The 23802-nt window shown below is 52.5% G+C and overlaps 1 protein-coding gene across 21 annotated transcripts in view; it reads left to right on the top strand.

Annotated features, from left to right (window-relative positions):
* The window catches only part of PCBP3 (poly(rC) binding protein 3), a 61401-nt gene extending 37923 nt beyond the window's left edge, over positions 1 to 23478 (top strand). For 6 of the 21 annotated variants that reach the window (XM_065638311.1, XM_065638310.1, XM_065638309.1 and 3 more), the window contains 7 exons: positions 235 to 378; positions 3537 to 3578; positions 7696 to 7774; positions 8516 to 8575; positions 11412 to 11464; positions 13861 to 14030; positions 23128 to 23478. In XM_065638311.1, the coding sequence (XP_065494383.1) occupies positions 235 to 378; positions 3537 to 3578; positions 7696 to 7774; positions 8516 to 8575; positions 11412 to 11464; positions 13861 to 14030; positions 23128 to 23173 (594 nt within the window). In that variant the 3' untranslated portion in view covers positions 23174 to 23478. Of the gene's footprint in view, positions 1 to 234; positions 379 to 3536; positions 3579 to 7695; positions 7775 to 8515; positions 8576 to 11411; positions 11465 to 13860; positions 14031 to 15692; positions 15935 to 23127 lie in introns of those variants that run through there. The other 15 variants (XM_065638320.1, XM_065638317.1, XM_065638313.1 and 12 more) reach the window with 15 other exon arrangements.
* The last annotated feature ends 324 nt before the right edge of the window (positions 23479 to 23802 follow it).

Raw genomic sequence — 23802 nt, 5'->3', positions numbered from 1 at the left:
AGGGTCCCGTGCCTTTCAGGGCATCTCCTGTACCCCAGGTTGTCCTCATTGTCCGTTAAACATCAATTTCCCCCGTGTCCTCCTGTCCAGAAACGCGGTTTGCCTGGTGCAGGTGTTGCTGGCAGCGGCCCCGGGGGCCGTGTTCCGTCGGGTACTTTTCTAACGCTCTTTTTGCCGCCGTTTCAGGAAAGCTGTTCTAATGTTCTCTCTCCCTCTCCTTGTCCCTTTTCCTAGTCCCCACCAAAAGGTGCCACCATTCCCTACCGCCCAAAGCCCGCCTCCACCCCTGTCATTTTTGCAGGTGGTCAGGTAAGAGCCGACCCGCTTGCAGCCTCCACTGCCAACCTCAGCCTTTTACTGCAGCACCAGCCGCTGCCCGTTAGTGCACTCAGGTTTCTTGCCTTCTGACTTGCATGGTGTCATCCCATCCGTCGTGTCCCACAGCAGGCGGACTGAAAGCTCTTTTGCAGAACTGCTGGCAGGTTGCAAGGCCAGGCCAGATGGCTCAGCTCCTGCGATGGGTGCTGAAGGATTAAGGAAAGGGCCAGCCCGGGTAAGCGAGATGTTAGCTCTGCTGCGCACTTGTGCACTGAGAAAAGGTTGGACATAGCGTGGAGGTGTTAATGTGGCCTGGGGAATCATAGAATCATTTAGGTTGGAAAAGACCCTTAAAATCATTGAGTCCAACCATTAACCTAAAACGGCCAAGTCCACCTCTAAACCATGACCCAAAGCACCATGCCTAACCCACTGTGTTTCTGATAGGCTCATGTGCCCAAAATACTGATTTTTGCATGTATCTATGCCTCGCTGAGTCCTGTTTCTAAATAGCTCCTGGATCAAAATCCAGCTCGAGTTTGCTTTATTATACCCAAGTTCAGTATTTGCCAGCAGTTACCTGTGTGGAGGAGAAAATCAGAAAAGACTTGTTGAACAAGAGTCAATGACAATGCTCTCACAGTGGCTGCAGGTGTTTATTTTCTGACATCTCTAGGTCCAATTAAAAATAACTTTGCACAGTTGCAATAAACCTGAGATATGAAGGGCTCATCCCAGCCACTCCAGAACTGTGCTGAGCCTCTCTTGAGGGCACCCCCTGTGACAGGGTTATCTCCAGTGATGGTGCTGGGCTGGTTCAGAGTGCTGCATCCCCAAAACGTGCCAGAACCTCTGCTGCCCAGCTGGGTCTCAGCTCTGCCCACAGGAGAGCCTGCACGGCATTGCCTTCGGTGACACTGCGCAGGGCTCGGTCTGCGGGCGTGCAAGCACGATGTGGGATTTCTAGTGATCCTTCTTTGCAGGATAACTGCATGCACGTGGCACAGGAGCTGCCAGTTGTCCTGCAAACAAAAATCAGCTCCAGTGGCATGTGATTTATGAAACGAGCGGTTGAGTGGGCAGATACTTTTGGAGAGGGGATTTGAACACTTGCTTTTTCAGCCTCGTCTGTTCACCTCACCAGGTGATGCCATGATGCTGTGGTGCACCGGGATCTAGCAGGAGAGGTACTTTGCCAGGAGCTCCAGCAGCCAGGTAGAGCCAGTGCCACAAAGCTACAGTGAATGCCATCCAGAGCAGCACCACACAAGTTATTTAGTTTATCCCCAAGCTTAATAAATAGCAGAAGGGCAAGCTAAGGCTGGGAGCAAAGCCCAAAGCAGAGGCTATTTCAGGCAGAGTGCTGAATTAGCATCATTTAGTCACTGCTGGCATGGGAAGGAGCGTGCCGTTTGGTCTGAGCTGCCGTCCTGGAAAAGAGCTTTTGAGTCCAGCTGCTTGGTGAACTTATCTTCTCAAAAGGGAGAGTAAGATGGAGGTAGCATTCCTCCTCCTGGCAAATGGTTGGTGTCTTGCACAGAAGTGACGTGGTGGGAAGAAGTGACCATCTATGAAATGGGAGCTCTGCCCGAGGGGTGATAACGGGGCGAGTGGCCAGAGGACAGCAGATGACAGCCAGTGGTGCTGCTTGGGGTGGGCTGAACCTGCAGGAGCTCAGCAGGCTGAGGGTCGCGGTGGCCAGTGGCAACTGCCGAATGGATCAGCCCCATCGTCCATGTGCAACGGCAGCCCCTGCAGAAAGCCAGGGTGCTGTCAGAGTTGGGTTGCATCTGTCCAAGACACCTTCCTGCCTTCAACTGGCTTTTTCTAATCAATCATTCTAATCAACGACCAAATTAAACCACCAGGAGAGAGTGAACTATTTAGAGCAACCTCTGCCATGTCCCCACAAGCACACCAGTGCCATTGCACTGGGATGCCGGCAGGCACTGGGATTGTTGTTTCTGTGCACGGGGCTTTGCCTTCTTCCTCCTCCAGGATTTTGGGGGTTTTCCTCACGCAAAGTGCTTTGCTGTTTGCAAATGTTGCAGGAAATTTGCAGGAGGTTCAGAGGGTATTTTTTTTCTTTTTCTTGGCTATCTTTACTCTCCCTTTCGAAAGTGTTATCCATCTCTTTTGCCATTTTTTTCAGAATCATTTGAATAACATGTCAACCAGTAAGATACGTTTTGCTAGCTGGTTAAGCCTGAAATATTGGGCTCTCTAGTGTCTGGCTCTTTACCCACAGTGGTGCATATTTTCACGTTATTTACAAACAAGAAAGGATTGCTAGAAACGATGTTAAAAAACACTAAGCAGTTTGCCTGGCAGACATTTGCATGGATTTGTCAATTATTGCTGATGAAAGGCATTGCAGTGCAGGCAGCCTGGCCCTGAGCGCTCTCCGTGCTTGGTGAGACATCAGCATCAACTGGCTTTCTGCACAGCAATGTCATTTCCCCCAGTAGAGCACTGGGATATACTGGAGAGATGTAAAGCATGTTCAGAGTTGTGCACTGAAATTCTGGAGAGGCTCGCTGCACTGGCTTGCTTTCTAGGCTCACGCTTAAGGTGCGAAGGGCAGCGGTGATGTTACCCTGCATCCACTACAGAGATAATTCTGGTTTGATGAGCATCTTTTGTACAGCAAAGCCCAGCCTTCCCAGTCCATGCAATTCTGACACGTTTAAAGAGCTGTTTCCTTCCTTTTGGAAAAGCCAAACTGAGCCCAAGCCCTTCAAGTTAGGTAGCTCAGCGTGCTCTGGTGTTGATCGGAGGGAGGGGTACGTCTCCTTCCCACCCCAGGGACTTGTTGCCCCAGTGAATTTAATGCAGTACAAGGGGGCTTTTCCCCTGGGCGACTGCTGGCTGCACAGAAAGTGCTTCCCTCGTCCCCTCCAACCTCAAAATTGAGCCGGTTAAGTCAAAATTCAAGATCCTGCACTCCGCTTTCACCGGCAGCGGAGCGAGGGGAGAGGTGTGCCAGAGTCACGGTGCTCAGCATCCCCTGCTCGGTTTTTTGGGGTTGGGAGGGGGTCCCAGGCAGAGCAGGGAGGGGGCTGCTGAGCTCCTCTTCAGCCCCTGCATTCACAGCATTTACCCCACGACAGGCAGAAAGGAGAAAACCCCAGGGAGATCAGTCCCTGCGGAGAGACACGGGGCTTTGCCACCGCCTCTTGCCAGCCCTAGTAACGTGGTTTTTTTTTTTTCTTTTGCAGGCCTATACAATTCAGGGACAATATGCTATTCCACACCCAGATGTGAGTTTTACCCTAATTTTTCTTATACCCTTTTATGTCACCTGCATGCTACTGTTAATTCACAAAATATTAATATTAGACAATAATATTAATAGCACATTTTCAAAGTAACTGGCCGTGTGTAGTATCTCTAATACTTTGAATAGCCTTTTAACCTATTAGCACTAAACTTTATGAATTCTGAGGACTTGGCCTGATGCTAAATTGTTTGCATTGTTCAGTGCTATCCCTTTGTTCTGAGAGAAACCATACTGTATGCATTTTGTGCCTCAAAATGATCAAAACACACAAACAAAGGAAAAAAGAAAACCCAACTTTTCATTCTGTTTCCTCCTTGTCCTTAAAATGTTGGTAAGCCAAGGGCTTATACAGGTGCTGAGTGCCTTGGTGGGGTGGTGAGAAGCCAGAGCTCCAGCAGTGCGGGCTCTCTTAATTGAAGCCTGGGCAGGGGGGACGTGCCATTTCGGGGTTCGTCCTCCGGGTGACTCGGAAGCAGGTGCTGAGGCTGGGCGAAATGCCACCTCTGTCCCCCAGAGGGATGGAGAGGATGGCCACCCACCATGCTGCTGGGTCTCACCTTGCTGAGGGCTCTGCGCCTCCCCGGGGAGCTGGACCCCCGACACAAGCGGTCACCCTGGGTTTGGGGTCTGTGTTGCTGGGTTTGGTTCTCTGTCGCCCATGGGGGAGCATCACGGGCATGGTCCCTGCTTCGTGTCGCACTCTTTGTTGTGGAGACGGGCGCCGTTCAGGCTTGCAGCGCGGATGGGTTTTGGTGATGCTCGGATTCCCCTGCTTGCACTGGGCTTGGTCAGGAGCTACAGCATGTTTGTTGGGGAACATGTAGGGAACGACTGCTAGCACATCTGTGTGTAAAAGTACCAACAGAAATAGCAAACAAAGTCTGTTTTGAAGGATTTTGCTATGAAAAGCACTGCAATGCCAGCAGCTCCTTGCTGTCAGCAGACAGCTGCTCAGCTTCTGGGGTCGTCACGGCTGACACATGTTGGGGAGCTCTTGGAAAAAGCTGAAGCATTCTAAATGTGTTTCAGAGGGAATAAAATAGCTGACGAGTCACCGCAGAGGCCCCTTCTTGCTGGCATGCAAGGGGTCTGCAGTGGGGGCTGAGCACAAAGTGCCGCTCTGGGGATGCGGCTTGGCTGTAAGTGGTGAGGTCTGGGCGGAAAGTCTTCTCCAGCGAGCCCATGCACAGGAAGAGTTGGACATAGCTCGGTGCTCCTCTTGCTGATGGGTGTGTTGGGTATTAAGTCGTGGGATTACTTTTTGCATGATTGAGAACAGGGCAGGGCTGTTCGATTCCAGGAGTGCACGTTCCCCCTAGGAGCTGTAGGATGGTTTTTGATCTTAGGAGCAGTGATTTCACCCAGTTTAGTGGAGGCCAGGCTTTGGCTCTCCATGTGGCACCAGTATGCATGTACTTTGAATAGTCTGCTGTGATGACTTCTTAGAAATATTCTTAATTGTGCGCACTTCACTTTTGCTTCATAAGTGGAATATAAAGAAATACACCTGCGTATTTAGCAAGCATAGATCAATATATTCTGTGTCCCAGTTTTACTTTGCAAGCAGTGGTGACAGCTTAGTTTTTTCCTTGTTATTATACTCTTCTGATTGACAAGAATAAAATACATTTAATACATTTGCTGGCTGTGCTCTGCCCGATTCCCAGCAGATTCACTGAGACCTGGAAAAAGTTGTTCATATGGGGGCCACGTGCTCCATCCTTACAGCTCTTTGGACTGGTCATTTTAAACACTGCTCGGTGCAGAAGCCAGTCTGGGACATGATTTCAGGGTATTGCCCTTGCTCTTGCAGATGTCCGTGTTTAGTGGATGCCTTTTGCAGACCCGTGGCTGTGGAGTGGGCAGAATTTCAAATGCCGAAGTTAAAAGAAGAGCTGCTGCCTTGATTTTTATCCCCTGGGAAAAAACCCACCGGGTCAGCAGGAGTTTTGGCTCACGAAGGGCTTCAGCATTGCCTGGGTGCTCATAAGCCATTTGGGAAGTGATGTGTATCTACCTGTCTTCATGAAATTTGTGACAGGAGATGAAAAGATGGCCATGGCAGCTGGGAGTCAGGGACATTTGGGAGTGAAATGAATGTCAAGCACAGGAAACCTCCCCAACCAGGGCATCGTTCCTGGGTACGCACGAGGCTGCCAGCCGATGAGATGTAACCGGGAGTTGCTGTGGGTACCTGGTGATGCTCGGCATGGCTGTATGTTGGTCCCAGCACTGCTGTCGGGTCCTGTCCTGTTCCTCCTGGCAATGCCAGTGAGGGAACTTCCCTCTGGTCTATGGGGAAAACCAGAGTTTGAAGAAATGCTCGCAGGTTTTTGCTTTCAGCTTTTTCCAGGAAACAGGAGAGGAGATGTTTAATTCACTGCAAGCACTCACATAGCAGCTTGCACGTTAATACCTAGGCGTAGCCATCCCCTCCTCTTGTACATTTTTTTGTTGCTATTATTATGGATGTTTGCTAAATACCACTACCCAAACTGTGTCTTAAAAATATGCTAGATCAGTATGAGAAAGGATTTTGGTGTTTGCCCTGTTGGGTGAAGCAGGACCTCTGCTCCTCAGCAGTGCCAGCAAAGAGGCAGGAGGAGGTTTCATCTGGAGTCCAGCCACTGGGACTGGTCGTAACAAGGAGCTCCACAAATGGGGCTCACCTGGGTTTAATTCGGTAGAAAACAGGATATTTCTTAAATTAAAAAGCAGTAGATGCTGATGTCCCTGCTGCTTGCAGAAGCGATGGTGTGCCGGGTCCTACCCAGAGCTGACTGTTTTGGCAGGAACCCACCGTAGCACACAAACCTTTGGCTTATCTCCCGTGCTGCACAGGGCGAGATGTGCACCTGCCTCTTCTCCTGGGGCGGCGAGATGTTCTCCCCAAGCCTGGAAGTCCTCACAGCTTTGCCAGGCAGGGCTCCCTTGGCTACTTCTCAGGGGATTTGCAGGCGTTTCCCCTCCCCGCTGCCTCCCTCAGTCTCTGCCCCTGGTCTGCTCAGCCCCCTGGGGCTGCTGTCTCCAGCGCTTTCCCCTTGCTGCTGCCGGCCAGAGCCCCCGCACTCCCTTCCCAGCCACGCTGCAGGAGCGAGGAGGTTTTGGAGTATTGTTTCCCCATCAAATGTGGAAATCCTACCTCTCACTCTGCGGAGGGGATATGTGCAAGTAGCGGTTTGCTTTTGGGGGATGATATGATCCTGGCAACCCTCTGAGCACCTCTGAAAACGCCGAGTGGGAGGTGATAAAGACCCTCCCTCCTGCTCACTGCTGGACTTCAGCCCAGTTTGGTTTGGTTTTCTTTTCTTTTCTTTTTTTTTATTTTTAATTTTTTATTTTTTATTTTTTAATTTGGAGCAGCGAAACAGAGCACAAAATGTATTCCAAACAAACTCCTCTCTATGCAACCACTTCCAGACGGGGCACAAAAACCTACCCGGCACAACAAGGGATACAAGGATCTGAAATACCTACTGGTCATGGCTGAAGCCCATATTTCCCCACACTGCTAAGGGGCTTGCGCTCATAACAAGCTGACATTCCGAGCTGCAGTTTGTCCGTCTCCCAGACGTGTTTCCCATCAGAGGTGCAGCACGAGAGCGTTTGCTGCGGGGGCAAGTGGTCAGGATGCGGCTGCAGCAGCACAGAAAGGGTGTTCTGGCTGCTGGCCTGTGATGGCCACCAGCCTGGCAGTGCTCTAAAGCGACCCTGAAGCGAGCAGCAGCCTCCGGCCGCAGGTTGCGTAGCCTGGGAGGGGAGGGCAGCAGCCGGCTGCTCGCTCGCGGCAAAGGGGCTGAACCGTTTGATGAGGGGTGGAAACCGAGAATGGGCTTCTTGCTGGTATCGTACTTCAGACCCTGACCAAGCACTTCTGCAAAAGATTTGGGCTTTATTGCATTCTACCCAGGCCAAGTCCTTCTGCTAATGTTTTTGCCATGTCTCGCCATGGCTTCCTGGTTTGGTTTTTCTTTTGTTTCCTTTTCTTTTTCTTTTTTTTTTTTCTTCCGTTATAATTTCATTCTTGATTTTCGGTGTGACTTGTTGTACTCTATGAAAATAACCTTCTTAGCTCTAATGTCCCTCCTACCCCTCAGCAGTTGACCAAGCTCCACCAGTTGGCTATGCAGCAAACCCCCTTTACTCCCCTTGGACAGACCACCCCCGCTTTCCCTGGTACGTACCCACACACCCTTTCTAGATATCCTTCTCTTCTTACCTGTAGAGTTTCTCTCTCTTTCTAAACTCATGCTATTTGATGGCAACAAGCAGGGCAAGTAAAACTGAAGTTGCAATGTCCACGGGGAAAGGCTAACAGGGAGACAGGATGGATGTTTGGGGGTTACGGTCCTCACGGGTGAGCGCTCAGCCCTTCACCGTGCGCACCTGGGCTGCTCCTGCCAAGCCACGCTTACCTCGCTCCCAGCTTTGCTGGCTTCCCCAGCAGAAGCGATGAGCGCCAGTCGCATCCTCCCCTGCCCAGAGGAGGCAGCATCCCCCGCTGTGCGCTGATCCGGACCCCGGTGGGACGTCCCCGCGTTCCTGGGGGGACCGGCTGGGCGCCGGCCGGGGATGCTGCCCCGGTGACTGCGGGGAGCGGTGCCAAGCCGGGCACCCCTCGCTGGGTAGAGCGATGGGAAGGAGCATTTTCATGGAAGGACAGGCAGATGTGATGTGGCGTGGCTCAGCAGCCTTGTCCCCAAGGCTGGCGTGGCAGTGAACGCATTTCACGGTGACCTGGGAAGCAGATAGAGCGCAGGGGATGGAGACTCCTTTGCTTACTCGGTGGTCAAAGTACCAGTTGGAAATGCCTTTTCTGACAGTATGTTCATCATATTTTGAGCTTCCTAGATGAAGTGACATTGCTTATCTCCTCGAAGGCAAAAGCATTAAATCTGTTTCTTCTTTGCTCTTCAGGAGAAAAGCTGCCCTTACATTCCTCCGAAGAAGCTCAAAATCTGATGGGCCAGTCATCAGGTAAAACACAAAGCTACAGGGAAATAAACAGGCTTCTGTTGAAATATATTTCATAGATAGGACTGTGCCATTGTTGTGCTCCTAGATGAATTGTGGTATTTGTGCAGAAGACAACAGGTTTTCTTGGTGGGCAGGGAGAGAGCGGGCAGCACCGTACCTGCTGTTCTCCTTTGTACAGCATGTCAAAAGAAAAGTGCCTGGAGTTTATTGCCTTGGTTTTTGATGTTTGTGTATAACTGCTGTCCGTGTAACAGGAAGACATCAGAGTCATTGCCCTTATTCTTTCATTTAATTTTGCATAAACTTTGCTCAGAAACAGTAGAAAAATGCCTGTGGGAGCAGAAACAAGACACAATTTTAGCCATCTCTCAGCCATTCAGGGTGAGCTGCATTTTTAGTGGGACAGGACCCTGAGGAGCCAAAGCAGGCCTGTAATCTCAGAGAAATTTTGATGGCAAATGTCCCACACATTCATCCATATGTGCTGAACATGCTTATCTTTTATAACCTACCATTGCTTAGAGGAGTTATCCTGAGACCTGGAGGCTCATAGGTGACGTGAGCCAGACGCTCACATGTTCCGCGCCAGCCAAGGTGCATCCCATCGCACGCCTCAAAAAAGCCTGGGGACATCGCCTAGCTATGCAAGCAAACATAGCCTAAGTAAATAGACCCCACAAAGCTATAGCAGATACAGATTTTATGATACCAGCCTGTGCAGCCTTTGTTTTCTGCATGCCCTGCTTTGCCCTTTGCAATCACCCGAGGTGCTAATCCCGCCCTGACCCCAACATGTTACTGCCGTGGGGACTGCATGTGCGTTACCAGAGAGGGAGGACCCGGTATGATAAAATAAACAGTCTGCAGGTAATGGAGCGATTCCTCGATGGCTGTTGTGATGCAGTACTGTGGCACTGCATGTCCCGAGGGCTTTCAGCAGCACTCGTGCCATCTGCGCGTGGGGCAGAGGGTCCTGTCTACGAATCTCAGGAGCCCAGCCTCCATTTCCAAAGACCCCTGCGTGCCTCGGCGTTGCTCTGAGCCCATCCCCAGTGCTCTGCTCCCTTTGGAAGACACTTTCAGCCATACCCAGGCTGCTACTGAGCTGAGCCTTGTAACCTATCGCCAAGAGGTAGGGACATCTGCACCCTGGGGAGTGCAGCCCATCTGCCCCTGGACCACGAGGAGCCTTGGTGTGAAAGATGGTCCAGGGCTGGTGAAATGTTTCTTCCAACACAGTGTGCTATAAAATCAGCATTAAGCATCGCCCACTGTGTAAAACCTGGGCAGGAGCTGTTTTGTGTAGGCTTGGGCATTAGTGCACCCAGCAGGGGTGAAGGAGGGTGTAGGGCTGCTGAGTGGAGGATTCGCATCCCCATTCCCTGCCTTTCTGTGTGCACCTGAGTGAAAAATGTGGTAGAGAGACTTTCTGCAAGCGGGTGCCTGGGCGATGTACCCAAGCGTTGCGTCTCTGAAAGGGAGGTGCATGTGGGAAAGCACAGGAATCATACAAGAGCGAATCGAGGATACCTGATACGCTCCTTTCTGGGGATGATGCTCAAATGGGATTGCAACCTAAGGCTTCATTTTAGTATTTTAGAAATCTTGCTTTGACAGTGCCAGTACCCAGACAGACATCAGTTCAGACCTTCTGGCTTTTAAAACCTGGGCAGCTGTTGCTGGCAAACTGGATGGGAGCTCCTCAACAGAAATGCAGACTGTCAAAACTTGGCTGTAGCTTGGAGAAGTTGCTCAGCGTGGTTAAGGCAGCAGCATCGTGCCGTGCAACATGAGGAAGCCCCGTTGGGCTGAGTGACCAGGAATTTGGTGCTGCCTGCTGTCTTGTGTTCTAGCAGCCCACCACTTACAGTCTCCTTGTGCTTCTTTTCTCTGCACCCCCTTACTCTGCACAGCTCTCTTGGGCTCTTGCACATACTGCTCTTGAAAGCCTTCCTCTGTACTTGGTATCATACGGATAAAGGTTTTTTTGAGGTTACTGCAGACTCCTGTTATCCACCAGGCAGCTTCTCTCTCGCAGGTTTGACACAGGACGTCCCTGCTTCAGCATTGAGGTGATTTAATATGGAAACCTGTGGGGGAAGCAGGGTTTGACCTGGCTCATGAGCGTTACGGCATGCTCTCCTCTCACCTTCGGAGCTGCACACACAAGGGTAGCCTGCTGGCTACCCGCTGTTTGCCAGGCATTCCCTTGGGAGGAAGAGGGACCATCAATACCAGGCCCAGCAAGTGTGCATGTCTTAGCAGTCTGGCTTAAATCCAGCATGCAAGTCTGCGGGGCCATAACTTGCAAAGCGCTTTGCAGGCTGCCCTGCACTAACACTGCCGGATCCCCTGGGGAAACCGGTTTCGGGCCACCGAGCTGCTGTTGTAGCTGAGGGGCTCTGTACTGGGGTGTCCGGTGAGGGCTGGAGGGTGCATGGATATCCCTCCCGCTGCCTCAGGGTTGGGTTTCCCAGCCAGCGGGCTGGCTGCTGCTGAGGAGAAGGGAAGGTGCTTTTCCCACCTCTCTCAGACACCCCCGATGATGCTGCAACCTTGCACCCTCCTGTGAAGCCATTCCCAGTGGAAGGCGGTGGGAAGCGAGGCGCTCGTGGGGCAGCCGGTGTGAGGGATGCAGGGGCAGGTGGCACCCAGCTCCAGCACTCAGGTAGCAACCTCCATCTTCCTCCTCCTTGTACCAGCGTGTGTGATCCCCTTCCCCTCCCGGCCCCGGAGCAGGACGCAGCCTTTGCAGTGTTGACTGATGCGGGAAAGCAGCGGAGCTCCACCGTGCTGCCTTTGCACGCTGTAACCGTTTTCCCTTGCATATGCCCAGGTTTGGATGCCAGTCCCCCGGCCAGTACTCATGAACTCACCATTCCCAATGATGTAAGTAAATCCAAGTGCTTCCTTACCATGTGTGTGTTTCTGTGTGTATACACATATATATGTGTGTGTGTATATATATATATATATATATAAAAACTGCAGGCATATGGCTTTGTTAAATATATTTAGAGATGCCCCTTCACCAGGTTCACCCATTCCATGTGCAGCCTGTTGAGGATCAGCCTGCAGCATAAAGCCCCTGCTGGACTTTACCCCTTTGGTAGCTTTCCTAGGTACAATCCTTCTTAATGCTCCTTTTCCCTTTCCAAGTGAACTCGGTGCTCATGAAACAAGCCCAGTTGGCAGCACTGGGAAGGGGAGAGAGCTCGTGAGCCAGTCCTGATTAAACCATAATCATTTAGTCTAGCACTGGATCAAGCGTACTTACTGAGGGGTTGGAGAGGAGGTAAGTAAAGAGTGTTTCTAATGTCACGAAGTGTCGCACAAGCTTTTGAAGGATTTTGCATCTCATCTTGATACTGGTGGCAGTCAGCTTTTGGGTCTTATAGGTGGAGGCGTTGTGGTAAAGTGGTTGTTGGACCGGGATATTGGCTGGGAGGAGGCTGGAGTCACGCAAGACACTAAGTGATGCGAGGAGAGTGCTTGGGGATGCTCAGGGGGATGGAGGTGGGATGGAGGACCCTGGCAGTAATGAGAGGAATATCAAGCAACCCTTTGCAAAGGGTCTTTCCTCCCCTTTAACATGCCGAGGGACATGCCACAGGACCTGGGAACACCCAGAGCATCCACTCACTGAAAGCCTGGCTCTCATCTGATCTGCATACTGTTAAATGTCATCACCTGCATCTTTCTGCTCACTGAAAAATACCTCCTCTTGCTTTGAAGACTCTTAAATTTACACTGCTACCGTCCCGGGAAGTAGAGAACAGGTTTCGGGTGGTCTACAGGCGTGTTTTAGTGGTATAGATCAGCTTGCGGGTGTGCTGCAGAGAAAGGACAGTTGAAGGAAAGCCGATGATGAAATCCATCTTGTCACTCCTCTGACTGTCAGGAGAAACTTGAATGCTGTGCAGAGATGCTTGGATGTTGCTGAACATTTCTCCAAATAGGCTTAGCTCCTTGGGTCTCCCCAGCAGGTTCCCAGCTACAAGGGATATTTATTTGCTGAAGTATCTCTGAGTTATTTCTGTGCTGTGAAGAGCAGGATGTGCAGCTGTTGGGCTGAACATCACACTGCAGCCCCTGAGATAACTGATACCCTCCCAGTGCTGCAGTGGAGTGTATATTCATGTCTGTATGGGACAAACTACGGTAGTTGGTCTGACAACAGGACCAGCCCCATGATCTGACAACAGGACCAGTGGACCTTTGGAGGAGCATTTGTCTCTGCTTCTACAGACAGCAGCAGAAGCCCAGCAGCTGCCAAGATGAGTGTCCAATATGTGAAATTCCCAGGTGCAACCTTAGAAAGAAGCTCAAATGCTGATGGCCAAGAAAGGCATGCAGACATACCTTGTTCCTGTTCTGGAAAATACTGGCATCTTGATACGCCTTGCCAACTTGTGGAAGTGCTTGAGGGAACCATAATTTGATGTGCAAATGAGCAAGAGCAAAGATGAAGACCATTGGGGAAAAGGATCATTGAGGAAATTAAAGCCTCCGAGTGGCTCTAACTTTTTCACAAGAAGGTGAAAGGCACATTTTGAAGTAGAATTCTCCACTTCTGCTGGCACCACAGCCAGGCGGTGCCCTCCTTGTCAAAAGCGTGCACACCAGCGAGCCCTTGCATTGCGCCAAAAGAGCTGAAGGGGTGACGGAGGCAGCAGGCGCTGCCCAGGCGAGGGTGTCCCAGGAGGGCAGAGGAAGGGTGGCGTGGGGTGAGCAATGGGAAGTTGTCAATGGTGTGTGGTTGCACCAGCTGATGAGGGGGCACTTGGGGTCGGGCTGTCCCCGGGGAAGGCGGTGGGTTTGTTTTCTTCTGGTAATGCATCCCGTATAACCACCTTCAGGTTCGCTGTGGCTGGCAAGGGGATGGGTGTGGAGCACAGCCTGGAATGTGACATTCCCATCCTTAGACCCTTGCAAAACATGGACCCATCATTAGACCATGTTTATTATTATTACCGAAATGAGGCCGGTATAATGCCTTGCCCTTCCTGAAGCCTTCTGAGATGCCAGGCATTGTGTGCAGATGGTTGAAATTTGCCCACCAGGAAGCAGGGCAGGGCAGGCTGCTGGATGTGTCCTGGGAGGACCGTGCTCGTGTGCAGGTGGGATTCACCCCCGGGCTGTCCCTTTTCTGTTTTCATGAGCATTAAGGTCACTCGTGCCCCAGGGCAGGGGAGGAAGGCTTCTGGCCAGCGCCATGCAGTTGTGCTGCCGGTGACGGCCAGAGCTGCCGCTTCTCAGACCTTCCCTCCGTGCTTTTTTTCTAGCTAATAGGCTGCATAATCGGACGCCAAGGGACCAAAATCAATGAAATTCGGCAGATGTCGGGAGCGCAAATCAAAATTGCCAACGCCACGGAAGGGTCATCAGAGCGCCAAATTACCATCACAGGAACCCCTGCAAACATCAGCCTCGCGCAGTACCTCATCAACGCCAGGTGAGACCCCCTCGCCGAACTCCGCCGCCTCCCGCCACGGCCGAACCCGTCCTGCCGGCGCGGTGGGAGCGGCACTTGCTCCCGGCATCGCGGGCCAGGAGGGGCTTCCTGAGGCCAGCTGGGATGGATGGTGGCTTGCTGAGACCTCTGAGTGGGGACCAGACATCACCAGCGGGACCTCTCGCCCCAGCTGGCACTGTGGCTGGGGACTGGGAGCTGCTTCGCCACCGGTGGAGTGGCCACGGCTTGCGCCGGTCGCCTGCCCACCCGCCACCCTCGCTCGAGGATTTTGCTCGTGTGTGGGCAAAATTGCCACCGCCTTTCCCTGCAGACAAGGCAGGGGATGGGGACGGAGCTGAGGTGGTGGTGGGGAGGCATCACTTGGGACCTGCTCGCTGGGATCCCAGCATCGCTTACCGCTGCATCAGAGCCTCTTCCACGTGCATCCAGGCCTCCCAAAGGCTTTCCTCCATCCAGTGAAAATAATCAGTCCAATAAACGCAAGACATGGGAACGGCCTGATTGCTTCCTTTTCATGCAGGACTTTGCAGGGGCTGAGTGCTCCCAACACTGCCTCTGGCCCGGGGGCAATGCTGCCCGTGCCGCGGGAGGCTGGCAAGGCACCGCGAGGGCAGCGTACGGGGGAGATGTAGCTGGAAGGGGCTTGGGGACCAGCTCCGTGCCGGCGGTGAGCCATGTCCCGGGTGCTCACACAGACCTGTTTGCCTGCGCCTGCGGACTCATGGATGGGGAGCTGAAGGGGAGACAGGGCCTTTTGGTGGCTTCATGCCCACCTGGCACAGCCGTGCAAGCCAAGCCCGTCCATCTGTCTGTGCGCTCTGCCGTGGGCAGAGTTGGTGCCGCACCAACCCGCCGCCAGCCCAGGATGTGTGGGGCCACGGGAGGCTCCCGGCCGGGTCCCGAGGATTCAGGGGGCTGTCAGCGGCGACTCTGACGTTTGTTGGGGTGTGGGCTGGGAGCACCGGTGAGGTCTGTATGTGATTTCTCCTCCTTGTACCCAACCCACCTCAGCCCCAACCTGCAACAGACCTCCACCATCCTGTCCTGCCCCGCTGTCCTGCCGCCCACACCTGTGGCACCTCTCCAGCCGCCCAGGAGAGGGACAGGGACAGCCCTGCTGAGCGTCTTTCCCCACAGCTCCTTGCCAATCCCCCCCTGCTCCCACCTCTTGAGACAAGAGAGGGAAAGAAAAGAAAAACGAGTGGCTCTTGGTTACCTGGAAGGGCTGGCTGAGCTGCAGCCTGTGCTGTGGCGGAGGCAGAGATGAGCCGGCGAGGGGCAGGATGGGGCAGAGCTCAGCCTCTCCCGTAGTTCTGAAAACCAGAGCGAAACGAAGAACCCGAGTGAGCTGGGACAGCTGCATGTCCTCCGTGGGAGGGATGGTGGTAGAAGTGAAGCTGTGTCCTGGGATGTCTCCTGCCAGCATCCCTGGTGGGTGGTGCCTCTGCCACGGCGTTCCCCCTATGCCCTCTACAGGGACCCCCAAGCCGCCCAGTGATGCTTTGCACCCCCAGTCTGAGCAGAGTGTAGGCAAGAGGAGGAGCACTGCCCCGCAGGGTCTTCGTTTTCTTTTCTGCTCCAGATATTAAGCGCTTGTTTTTGTCTCCCCCCCACCCCTCTCTCTGCCCCTGTCTATTCTAGGCTGACGTCTGAGGTCACTGGAATGGGCGCACTCTAATTTCCACCCACCATCCTCCACTCCGCACCACCCGACCCTCTCCAGCCACCGGCACTCCACCCAGCCTGTACATTTACCGTCTTCCCTTTGCCTCCACAGATACTGTTTTCTTTACTAACAAATATATATATATATATAAATACACACACATATGCACACACTGGAACGTTTCTTTACGAGCTCCTTACTGTGCTCCCAAGGCTGCTCCCGAACTCTTTGGTTATGGTCCTTGTTTTCAGCGTACGATGCTATTACTTCATCTGCTTTTTGGGGGGTGGGGAGGGGGGGTTGGTTGTTGTTTGTTTGGGTTTTTTTCTGCTGGTGAGACTTCAGAAGATGACGGAGTCTCTAGTGTCAGTCTAGCGTAGCTACTTTCACGTTTGAGTTGACGTTGGCGGTTCTTGCTGTAGCCTATGGATGTGTGACGCCACCCAGAGCTGTGCGTGCTTCAGAGTACTTAATTTTCTCACCCTTCTTCCTTTGAGGCTCTCTCTTTGTTCGCTTTGCTTGTTCTGGCTCACCTTTGCCACTCCGCACCCCTGCCCTCAGGGTAAGGTGTAGTTTCCAAGTTTTCACCCCGTGTTATTTGGGAAGTAGGTTGCGCGGAGGACCAAGCCGATGCGGATGCACGGGTTCACCCGCAGGCTTGGCTCTTTGCACCATGGCAGGGTCCAGACAAGCCATTTTTCATACTAAGTGAAGGGAATCACACACACACATACATGCAAATGGTTCTCTTTTTTAACTAACAAGCAACTGGAATCAGGAAGAATTCAGCTGTATGGGATTCACACCCCCAGGGGCCTTTGAAAGCAATCTTTTGACAATCCCCACGAGCAAAACCTTTGGACGATAGCTCAGGAAGCTCTGTGAGCCGGCTGTGTTTGTCGTTGTTCGTGTTCAATAAATGTCTGTGCAGCTCTGCTACTGATGGGCTCCGACTGTTCTTCTCCTGGCTCATCCCACCATCTCTAGCCCCATCCTGCCCTTCGCATCCTTCCACACCTTTTTAGCTGCTTGGAGGGAAGGTGGGGGATGTATAAAAAACTTGATTATTATTATTACTATTATTATTATCGTCATCACCACCATTATTTTATTTTATTTTTAGCAATGAGCAATACACTTCCTGAGTATTTCTAGGCTTTCTTTTTGTTTATAAAGAGAGGGTACTTGGCTTGCATGATGCTTTGGTTTTCCCAAAGGTTAATTTACAAATTACAGTACGACAGCAAACACCTCTCACTGCCCCCTTGTCTGGACAGATCTGCCATGTCTGTGCCCTACACCGTTCCCCAAGACCCTCTCTGCCCAGTCCTGCCTTCTGTCTGCTTCCAGGCTTTACTTCTCTCCTGCCTCTCAAACAGGGAAACAAAAATATTTTCCATCTGTTAACTTCCTACTGTACAAAACGTATGGTACATGTTTTTCCTGTAGTGCAAATGAGGGGATTGTAATATACCGTGTCCCCGGAGAGCTGAAGCAGCCACACTATACATTTTTGCACTGTACCACATGGGAAATATTTTGTTTTTCCAGGTCAGCCCCAAGACTTCATGGCCTTTCCCTCTCTTCCTCCCCTGGTGCTGGCAGCTCCCCTCCCTTCGGCTGGGATGCTGGACCCCTTCTGTCACCAGCACTGACTGCTCTGCCCTCACACGGGGCTGTGGTGGGGACCCCGGGTGATGCCACCGCATCTATGGAGCCAGGGACAGGCAGGGGTTTGTGGGCTCCAGCCCCAGCACAGAGGCTTGTGCGGCTGCTCAACGGCTGGCAGGGACGATAAAGGGTGAAGGGAGTCAGTTTGCTTGAGCACGTGCCTGCTATCTGTGTGTGTCAAGCAGCAGCATCACCTCTCCTTAGCGGTCCGTTCCCCCAGCCCAGGAGCCCACTGCTGGCAAAGCTCCCGAAAGGTGGAGGTGGCTGCCAGCCCTGCCACTGGGCATCAACCATTTGCTCAGCCTCGGCATTGTATAACCCCTGCGTGCTCAGCTCTCTGCAGCATTTCAAGCCTCTGCGTTTAAAGATGCTTCCAGCTCCTTCATAAGATGCTTTGCTGCCTATTCCTAACACCTTTCTCTGCTCTCCCAGGCAGTTTGCATTCGGCCGTGCCTTTCAAGTGATGTAGTAGCCAAACATGCTCATTCCCTTATTCCCCATGCAGGGGAGCGCAGGTGCTTTGGGCATTGCTATGTGGGCTCAGGTGGAACTGATAACCTCCTCAGGCAACAGATTCTCCTCGTATTTGTGCTGATGCTGGAGGAGGGAAGGAGCCCAGGCACCAAATGTTGCCTCCCCCAAGTTGCCCACTGGCCAGAACAAGCACAGAGCCATCTGCCAAGGTGGTAAGTCGCCTGCTGCAATTGCCACTCCTTATCCTCTCCTGTTCCTCCCTCTAGTCTAACCCAAGTGTTTTTCTTGTTGAAAGAAAAAGAATACCAACCGAGGTGTGTGGCAGGAGCTGCCCGCCTCTTCTCGTGCTGCTTTTGTGGGACACAAGAGCACTTTAAAGCTCTGGCACACGGCATGCAGTCAGAAATCATCAGCAACATCATGTCAGCCAAGACAGGGAACTCCATCAGGAGACAGTGCAATTCTGGGGTTCGTATGTCTGTTGGGTGCTTATGCTCTGAGGAAGGCAGGGGACCTTAATGGTGTGCTAATTGCAATGAAAGTGGAAATGGCTTTGCACAAGGACCTGCGGTTTCTGCAGATCACGGCTGCCCTGGATTCCTTTGCTCTGTGTGTGCTGTGCTCCCCGTGCTGTTCCCCAGCTCTGCTGAGACAGCGCTGCCCAAAATAGCAAATGCCAGGTCGGGTCTGCCAGATGCAACCCAGCTCAGAGGCTGCTGGAGAGGAGGAGCAGAGTGTAGCGATACCCCCAGACCTCTGCCAGGGAACCAGCGGGTAATGTCCCCCTCTGGGTACCATCCCCATCCCAGCTGCCCCTCACCCGGTGAGACTGTGCCTGTGGGTGAAGCTGCCGCGGGCACCGATGGTGAAGTGGGGGAGGTCAGGTACGAGCATCGCTCTGGCTTTAGGCGGGTATCTGAGCTGTCACATCAAGCCACACACTGCAGCAAGGACCTGGGCTGGTGGGAGCACTCTGGGGACAATGCTGGGGCCATGGCGGGGGGCAAGGGACTGTCCCAGCAGTAGCGGCCACCCCACAGGAGCACCATGTCCTTGCAGCCTCAGCTCGGTGTGGGGCAGCAGGAGAGTCTCACAAATCTACCGGCACCTAGATAAAAAGCGACACTGCTCGAGACCTGGTTTGTAAGGACTGTTGCTGAAATGTGCCGTCCTGGAGGTCAGAGCACGGGGCTGGATCCTCCCTTCTCCCCGTGGCATTTCAGCTCGCTTTATCTGAATGATGTCTGCTTGTGCGATCGTTAAATCTCGAGGTATTTCCAAGGGACTTGAGAAGGCAAAGGCGCCTTGATGTACCAAACCAATCACAATTCTGCTTTTTTCTCCGAGAGAGGATGCTTTTTTGTTTTAGCTCTCTGGAGAGCGTTTATAACATAAAAAGCAACTTGAGCAACTATAGCTGGGAAATGCCACCCCTCCTGCAAATGAAGCCAGGGGTTTCTCAAACCAGGCATGCAAAAAATGATAAATCTATACTGAGCCCCTACAAAAAAATGCTTATTTGTCTCCCATTGCTCAGGAATCCCCTCAGAGGAGGAGGAGGAGAGAGAGAGATACAGCCCGGCCTGCTGCCTCTCCCCTCCGTGCATTTAGGCTTTAGAGGATGGGGGAAGGAGCTGAGCCTTTTGCTGTAGGGCTGGAGAGCGGGGAACCCGCGGAAAGCGTCGGGTGGGATCCTGCAGGAGTGGGTGCAGTGGAGGATGCGGTCACACTGGCGTGGCTGAGGCATCTTTCCTTCTGACATTGCCTTTGACTTTGCAACTTCTCTTTGGGTTTGCATTTCCCAGGTTATTTTGCAAATCAAAAAAAAAAAAAAAAAAAAGGAGAAACAAAACTCCAGTGTTATGTGGAAATCGAGCAGCTTATCCATCATCACCTGGGCTTGAGCGAGGCTGGAGAAAGAGGTGTTTAAACAATTGCAGCATCTCTTGGGAACATGTTAATGACAGCAATTATAACATAATCACAAGGAATATGTCAAATGGCTTTGATTTCCTTGGTACAGCTCAAAAGGAGATTTGCTGTTTTATTTGGAAGGAGCCTCAGTGTTCTGCTTTTACTTGTGATATGTCTTTGGTTTGCTTTTTTTATGAACTTAAAATGCTCCAGTGTTGCATCCACAGCCATGTCACTGGGAAAAATATGTGCACATCTCTAATATTGGAGTGAATATTCAATACAAGGTGAACATCTCAGTTAATGAACAGAATAGCTTTAGTGCATTGCTTTTCTCTCTCAAAGCAATGCATTTCATCCAGACAGAATGATTCAACATTTCTGGAAGTATCCAGCTCAGTATTACTCAGTCAAACTCTTTGGGAATGCATTATTTTGTAGGAAATTGTTACTTTGGCAGGACAATTTTGGTCTGATGCTTCCTCCTGCCCCCAGAGAGTGGTGGCTCTTAATTATAGAGGGGCTGGCTTAGGTCTGTGCTTGGCCCCCTGGGCTTCAGCTGAACCTCTCCACTCCCCCTCATATCCTTCCCAGGTCATGCTCCCAAAATTAAATGTTTGGAGTATTGTTATGTGCATTGTTTTTCCTGTATTTGCAAATCTAGTACATAATGGAGTTGAAAAAAAAAAAGATTGTTTCCCCTACGGCAAAGTGACTTTCACCAGGGAGACTCTCTTTTAGTTGTAATTCAGGTTTTTTTCTGTATTCATGCTAGTCACTTTTAATTATGCTAATTTCAAGCTTATGATCCATTAGCAAGGGTAATTTCCCCCTCGCAGTGCCAGCAGAGGTGGGGTGTCTGGGGGATCGCTCTGTGCTGTGGGAAGGATGAATCCTTAATCGCATTTTCTCGTTGGCCACCGGGGTGGAAGGATGGTGCGGGCTCAGCGCAAACCCTTTCTGACACCTTTCTCACGCCGTTTGCAGAAGATGAGAGACAGCCCAGCAGCCCATCTCCCCTAACCCTGCCAGGCTGCAGCCCCCAGCCTCGGGCAGGTACCCCGGTCCCCAGCCCTGGCCCCCCAGGCTGGTCACTAGGTGTCCCTCTTGACCAGCTTTTTGCAAGCATCCTGCTCCAGCCGGGGCGTGGGCAGCATCGGGGTGCTCCCAGCTTCTGCTCCATCCTCTCGCAGAAGACACGCCACGCTGCTTGGCGTGAGAAGGGAGAGGGTATTTGTGTCCTCCGCACCCATGACCAGCGGTCACGTCCCATCAGTGCTGGGACCTCCATGGAGACACCCTAGCCCACCTGGGCAAGCAGCTCCCTTGGCCATGGGTGTCCTCACGCTCTCCGGTTATGCTGGTTGCACCAAAGTATGACGTTGGTGGCACAAGCCCCCACCTTCCAATGGCCCAAGCACAGTCAGTCTCCCTGACCCAGCATTTCACAGCAGAAGGATAAGGTTTTGCTGGAGAAGTCCCAAGGGTCTCCAGCCCTCGCTGTCCCCAGGGAGGTTGGTGTGCCTTGGTTTGCGGCAGGAGCATCTGCAGCTGGCATGAGTGTGGAGCTCGGGGTGGTCTCAGTGCAATTCCCCATGTTGGATATCACAGGGAGCTGGGGATCTGTCGAGAAGGTTATTTTTGCTTTCCCTTTGAAAAAAAAAAATGCAGCTGCAGATCTTAATCCGCTTTGCTATGCACCAAGCCCCAGGCCTCCATCCAAAGGGTAACGTGGCAGTGACTTTTAGGAAGTACTGAATGTACCAGATGTGCAACTCCTTTGACTCCAGATGTGCAGCCCCCACCTCCCACTCTGCCTCAGCAGAGTCGTCCTGCAAAGAGGAACAAGAGATATCAGGTTGCTCAGAAAGCATCCCACAGACTGAATCTAGCCAAGTGTGAAACCAGACTGGCTCTGGATTCCCACACCCGTGTTTAGGCAGTGTAACCACAGGGATGTCTCTTCCCAGAAACGGTACTTGCGTCGGCTCCACACATGGGGAACAAAAGCAGCAAGGGGATGAGCGAGATAAAAATGGAGCAGCGGGAGGAGGCTTCATTGCTGTGCCCCACGCTGAACTGCGGCCTGTTGCTGATTTAAAACATGCGTGCTCTTTCTAGAAGGAACTGCTTTGATCCTGAAAGGGAAAGCTGGGATGTGCATGAGGACTCGAGTATTTGAAGCACTCCCAGAGTGCTGTATTCTGGTTCCCTGCAGGCAGCGTCTCAGCGGCGCTATTTATTCCGGGAGGAAAGCCTGTGTCTAAGAGCATTTGTGTCTGTACCAAAAAGGGGACAAGCATCTCTTGGCTCTGGAGCCTCTCTGGGTTTTGATGCTTCAGATCAGACTCCGGGGTGGGGGATGCTCTGGGGAAGTGTGGGGACGGTGGCAACGGGCCACCAGCCAGCTGGCAGCATGGCCAAGCATGAAATGTTCAGGGAGAGTGGGCTGGAGCAGCGTTACTCCTGAATTCAGGGTTGCATGCATGGCTTAGGGTCGAACCACAACGGAAATCCAACAGGATTTCCCAGCGCAAAGGAAAGCAAGATAGCTTCATGACGTGCTCACCCAAAAGCTCTCATTTAGTGGTGTGGGTTTTGGGGTTTTTTTTGTGAGGTCCTTCACAGAAGAGCTCCCACCCAGACATTGCAGAGACGTAGTCTGAGGCTGCTGTGTGGTTTTCCCAAGGGATGTTGCTGTGTGCTGCTCAGCACGCAGCCGCGCTTCCAAATCTTGTACAGGAGTGCTACCGAGGAACGGTGCGCTGCTTCTCACTGCCTATAAAAAGCCAGTTAAAGGCGCAAATCTGACACCCCAAATAAACCACCTTCTCTGTGTTTAAAACAGGTTTTCAGTTGCATGCTAATACTGCTTTTCTTGCCTCAAGTAGATTTCCCCTCCAAACATTTCAGGTTGAAATGCAACGATTTTAAGATGCACAGGACAGCACAGTGCATCTTTAAATGCAGCAATACTTGGGGCGGGGGTTTGGACTGAAAAAAATATTTGCATGTGGTCTTGTACCTGGGATGCAGGATTCAGCCTGTGATGCTCATCCCCTCTGTGCTGGGGCAGCCTGGGGCTGTACGGCTCCAGCTCCTTGTCAGCCAGAACACGGACAGGGTGTGCTTTTTTTTCCCTTAGCGCAATGCCAAGCGCAAAACCTACTCATGGGCTTTCTGCTGTTCATGTGCAGAGGTGAGGCAGGGGTGTGCGCCCTTCCCCAGAGTTGCTCAGGTCGTTTTGCGGGGCCAGGTGTGTCGGCGTAGCCCGCGGCATGGCTGGGGCTGGGAGACACCCGTGTCGGAGCCTTGGCTGAGCCCTGACCATCTCCTTTCATTGACCCCCAGCTCTCCAGACCCTGATCCCCATGGGAGGAACTCCTTCACCGCCTGACTGGAGCACCGCAGCCAACATGGGCCCAATGGCTGATGCTTGAATCCTACCTGAAGGCACCGCCAGCTTCCCACGAGCTTCTCCCTCTCCTCCGTGGCACCCTTCGGGCTGCCTGCCCGGAGCCCCTACCCGTGGCTGCACAGATCCCTCAGCCGTGGCACGGGGCAGCAGCGGGACCGGGTGGCTCGAGCAGCGGCTTGCAGAGGGACAGCAGCTTGCAGCCAGCACGCAGCAGTACCTGCTTCTGCAAGCAAGCGGGTCCCCATCCGCCCTTCTCTGCGCTTCTTTATCACCCCTCACTCCCCTGCCGCTTTGCAATGTATTTCGTGGCTAATTTGTGTAACTGCAATAAAGCTTTTGTTGCTTGAGGTACTCTCTGTGGTTAACGGGAGGAGACTGGGGTGACAGCAAAACAGGGGTCCCCAGGGAGTACACACACTGCTCAGCCAGCGGGGCATCCACAAGGAGGGTGGTGGGATGCTGTGGGGCAGCACAGAAGCCTCTATACCCCCGAAAGGGTTAAAGGGGAAACTCAGCCCACGCAGCCCACAAAGCAAACCATGACTTGCTGGAAAAAGGGCCTCAGAGCCCTGGCTTCGCTCAGCATCAGGAAACGATCCTTTGTGGGA

Source organism: Caloenas nicobarica, chromosome 6 (genome assembly GCF_036013445.1).
Source record: "Caloenas nicobarica isolate bCalNic1 chromosome 6, bCalNic1.hap1, whole genome shotgun sequence".
In the NCBI taxonomy this organism is placed as follows: domain Eukaryota; kingdom Metazoa; phylum Chordata; class Aves; order Columbiformes; family Columbidae; genus Caloenas; species Caloenas nicobarica.
Note: the sequence above shows the minus strand (reverse complement) of the source record. Positions and strands in the feature narration are given on the sequence as shown.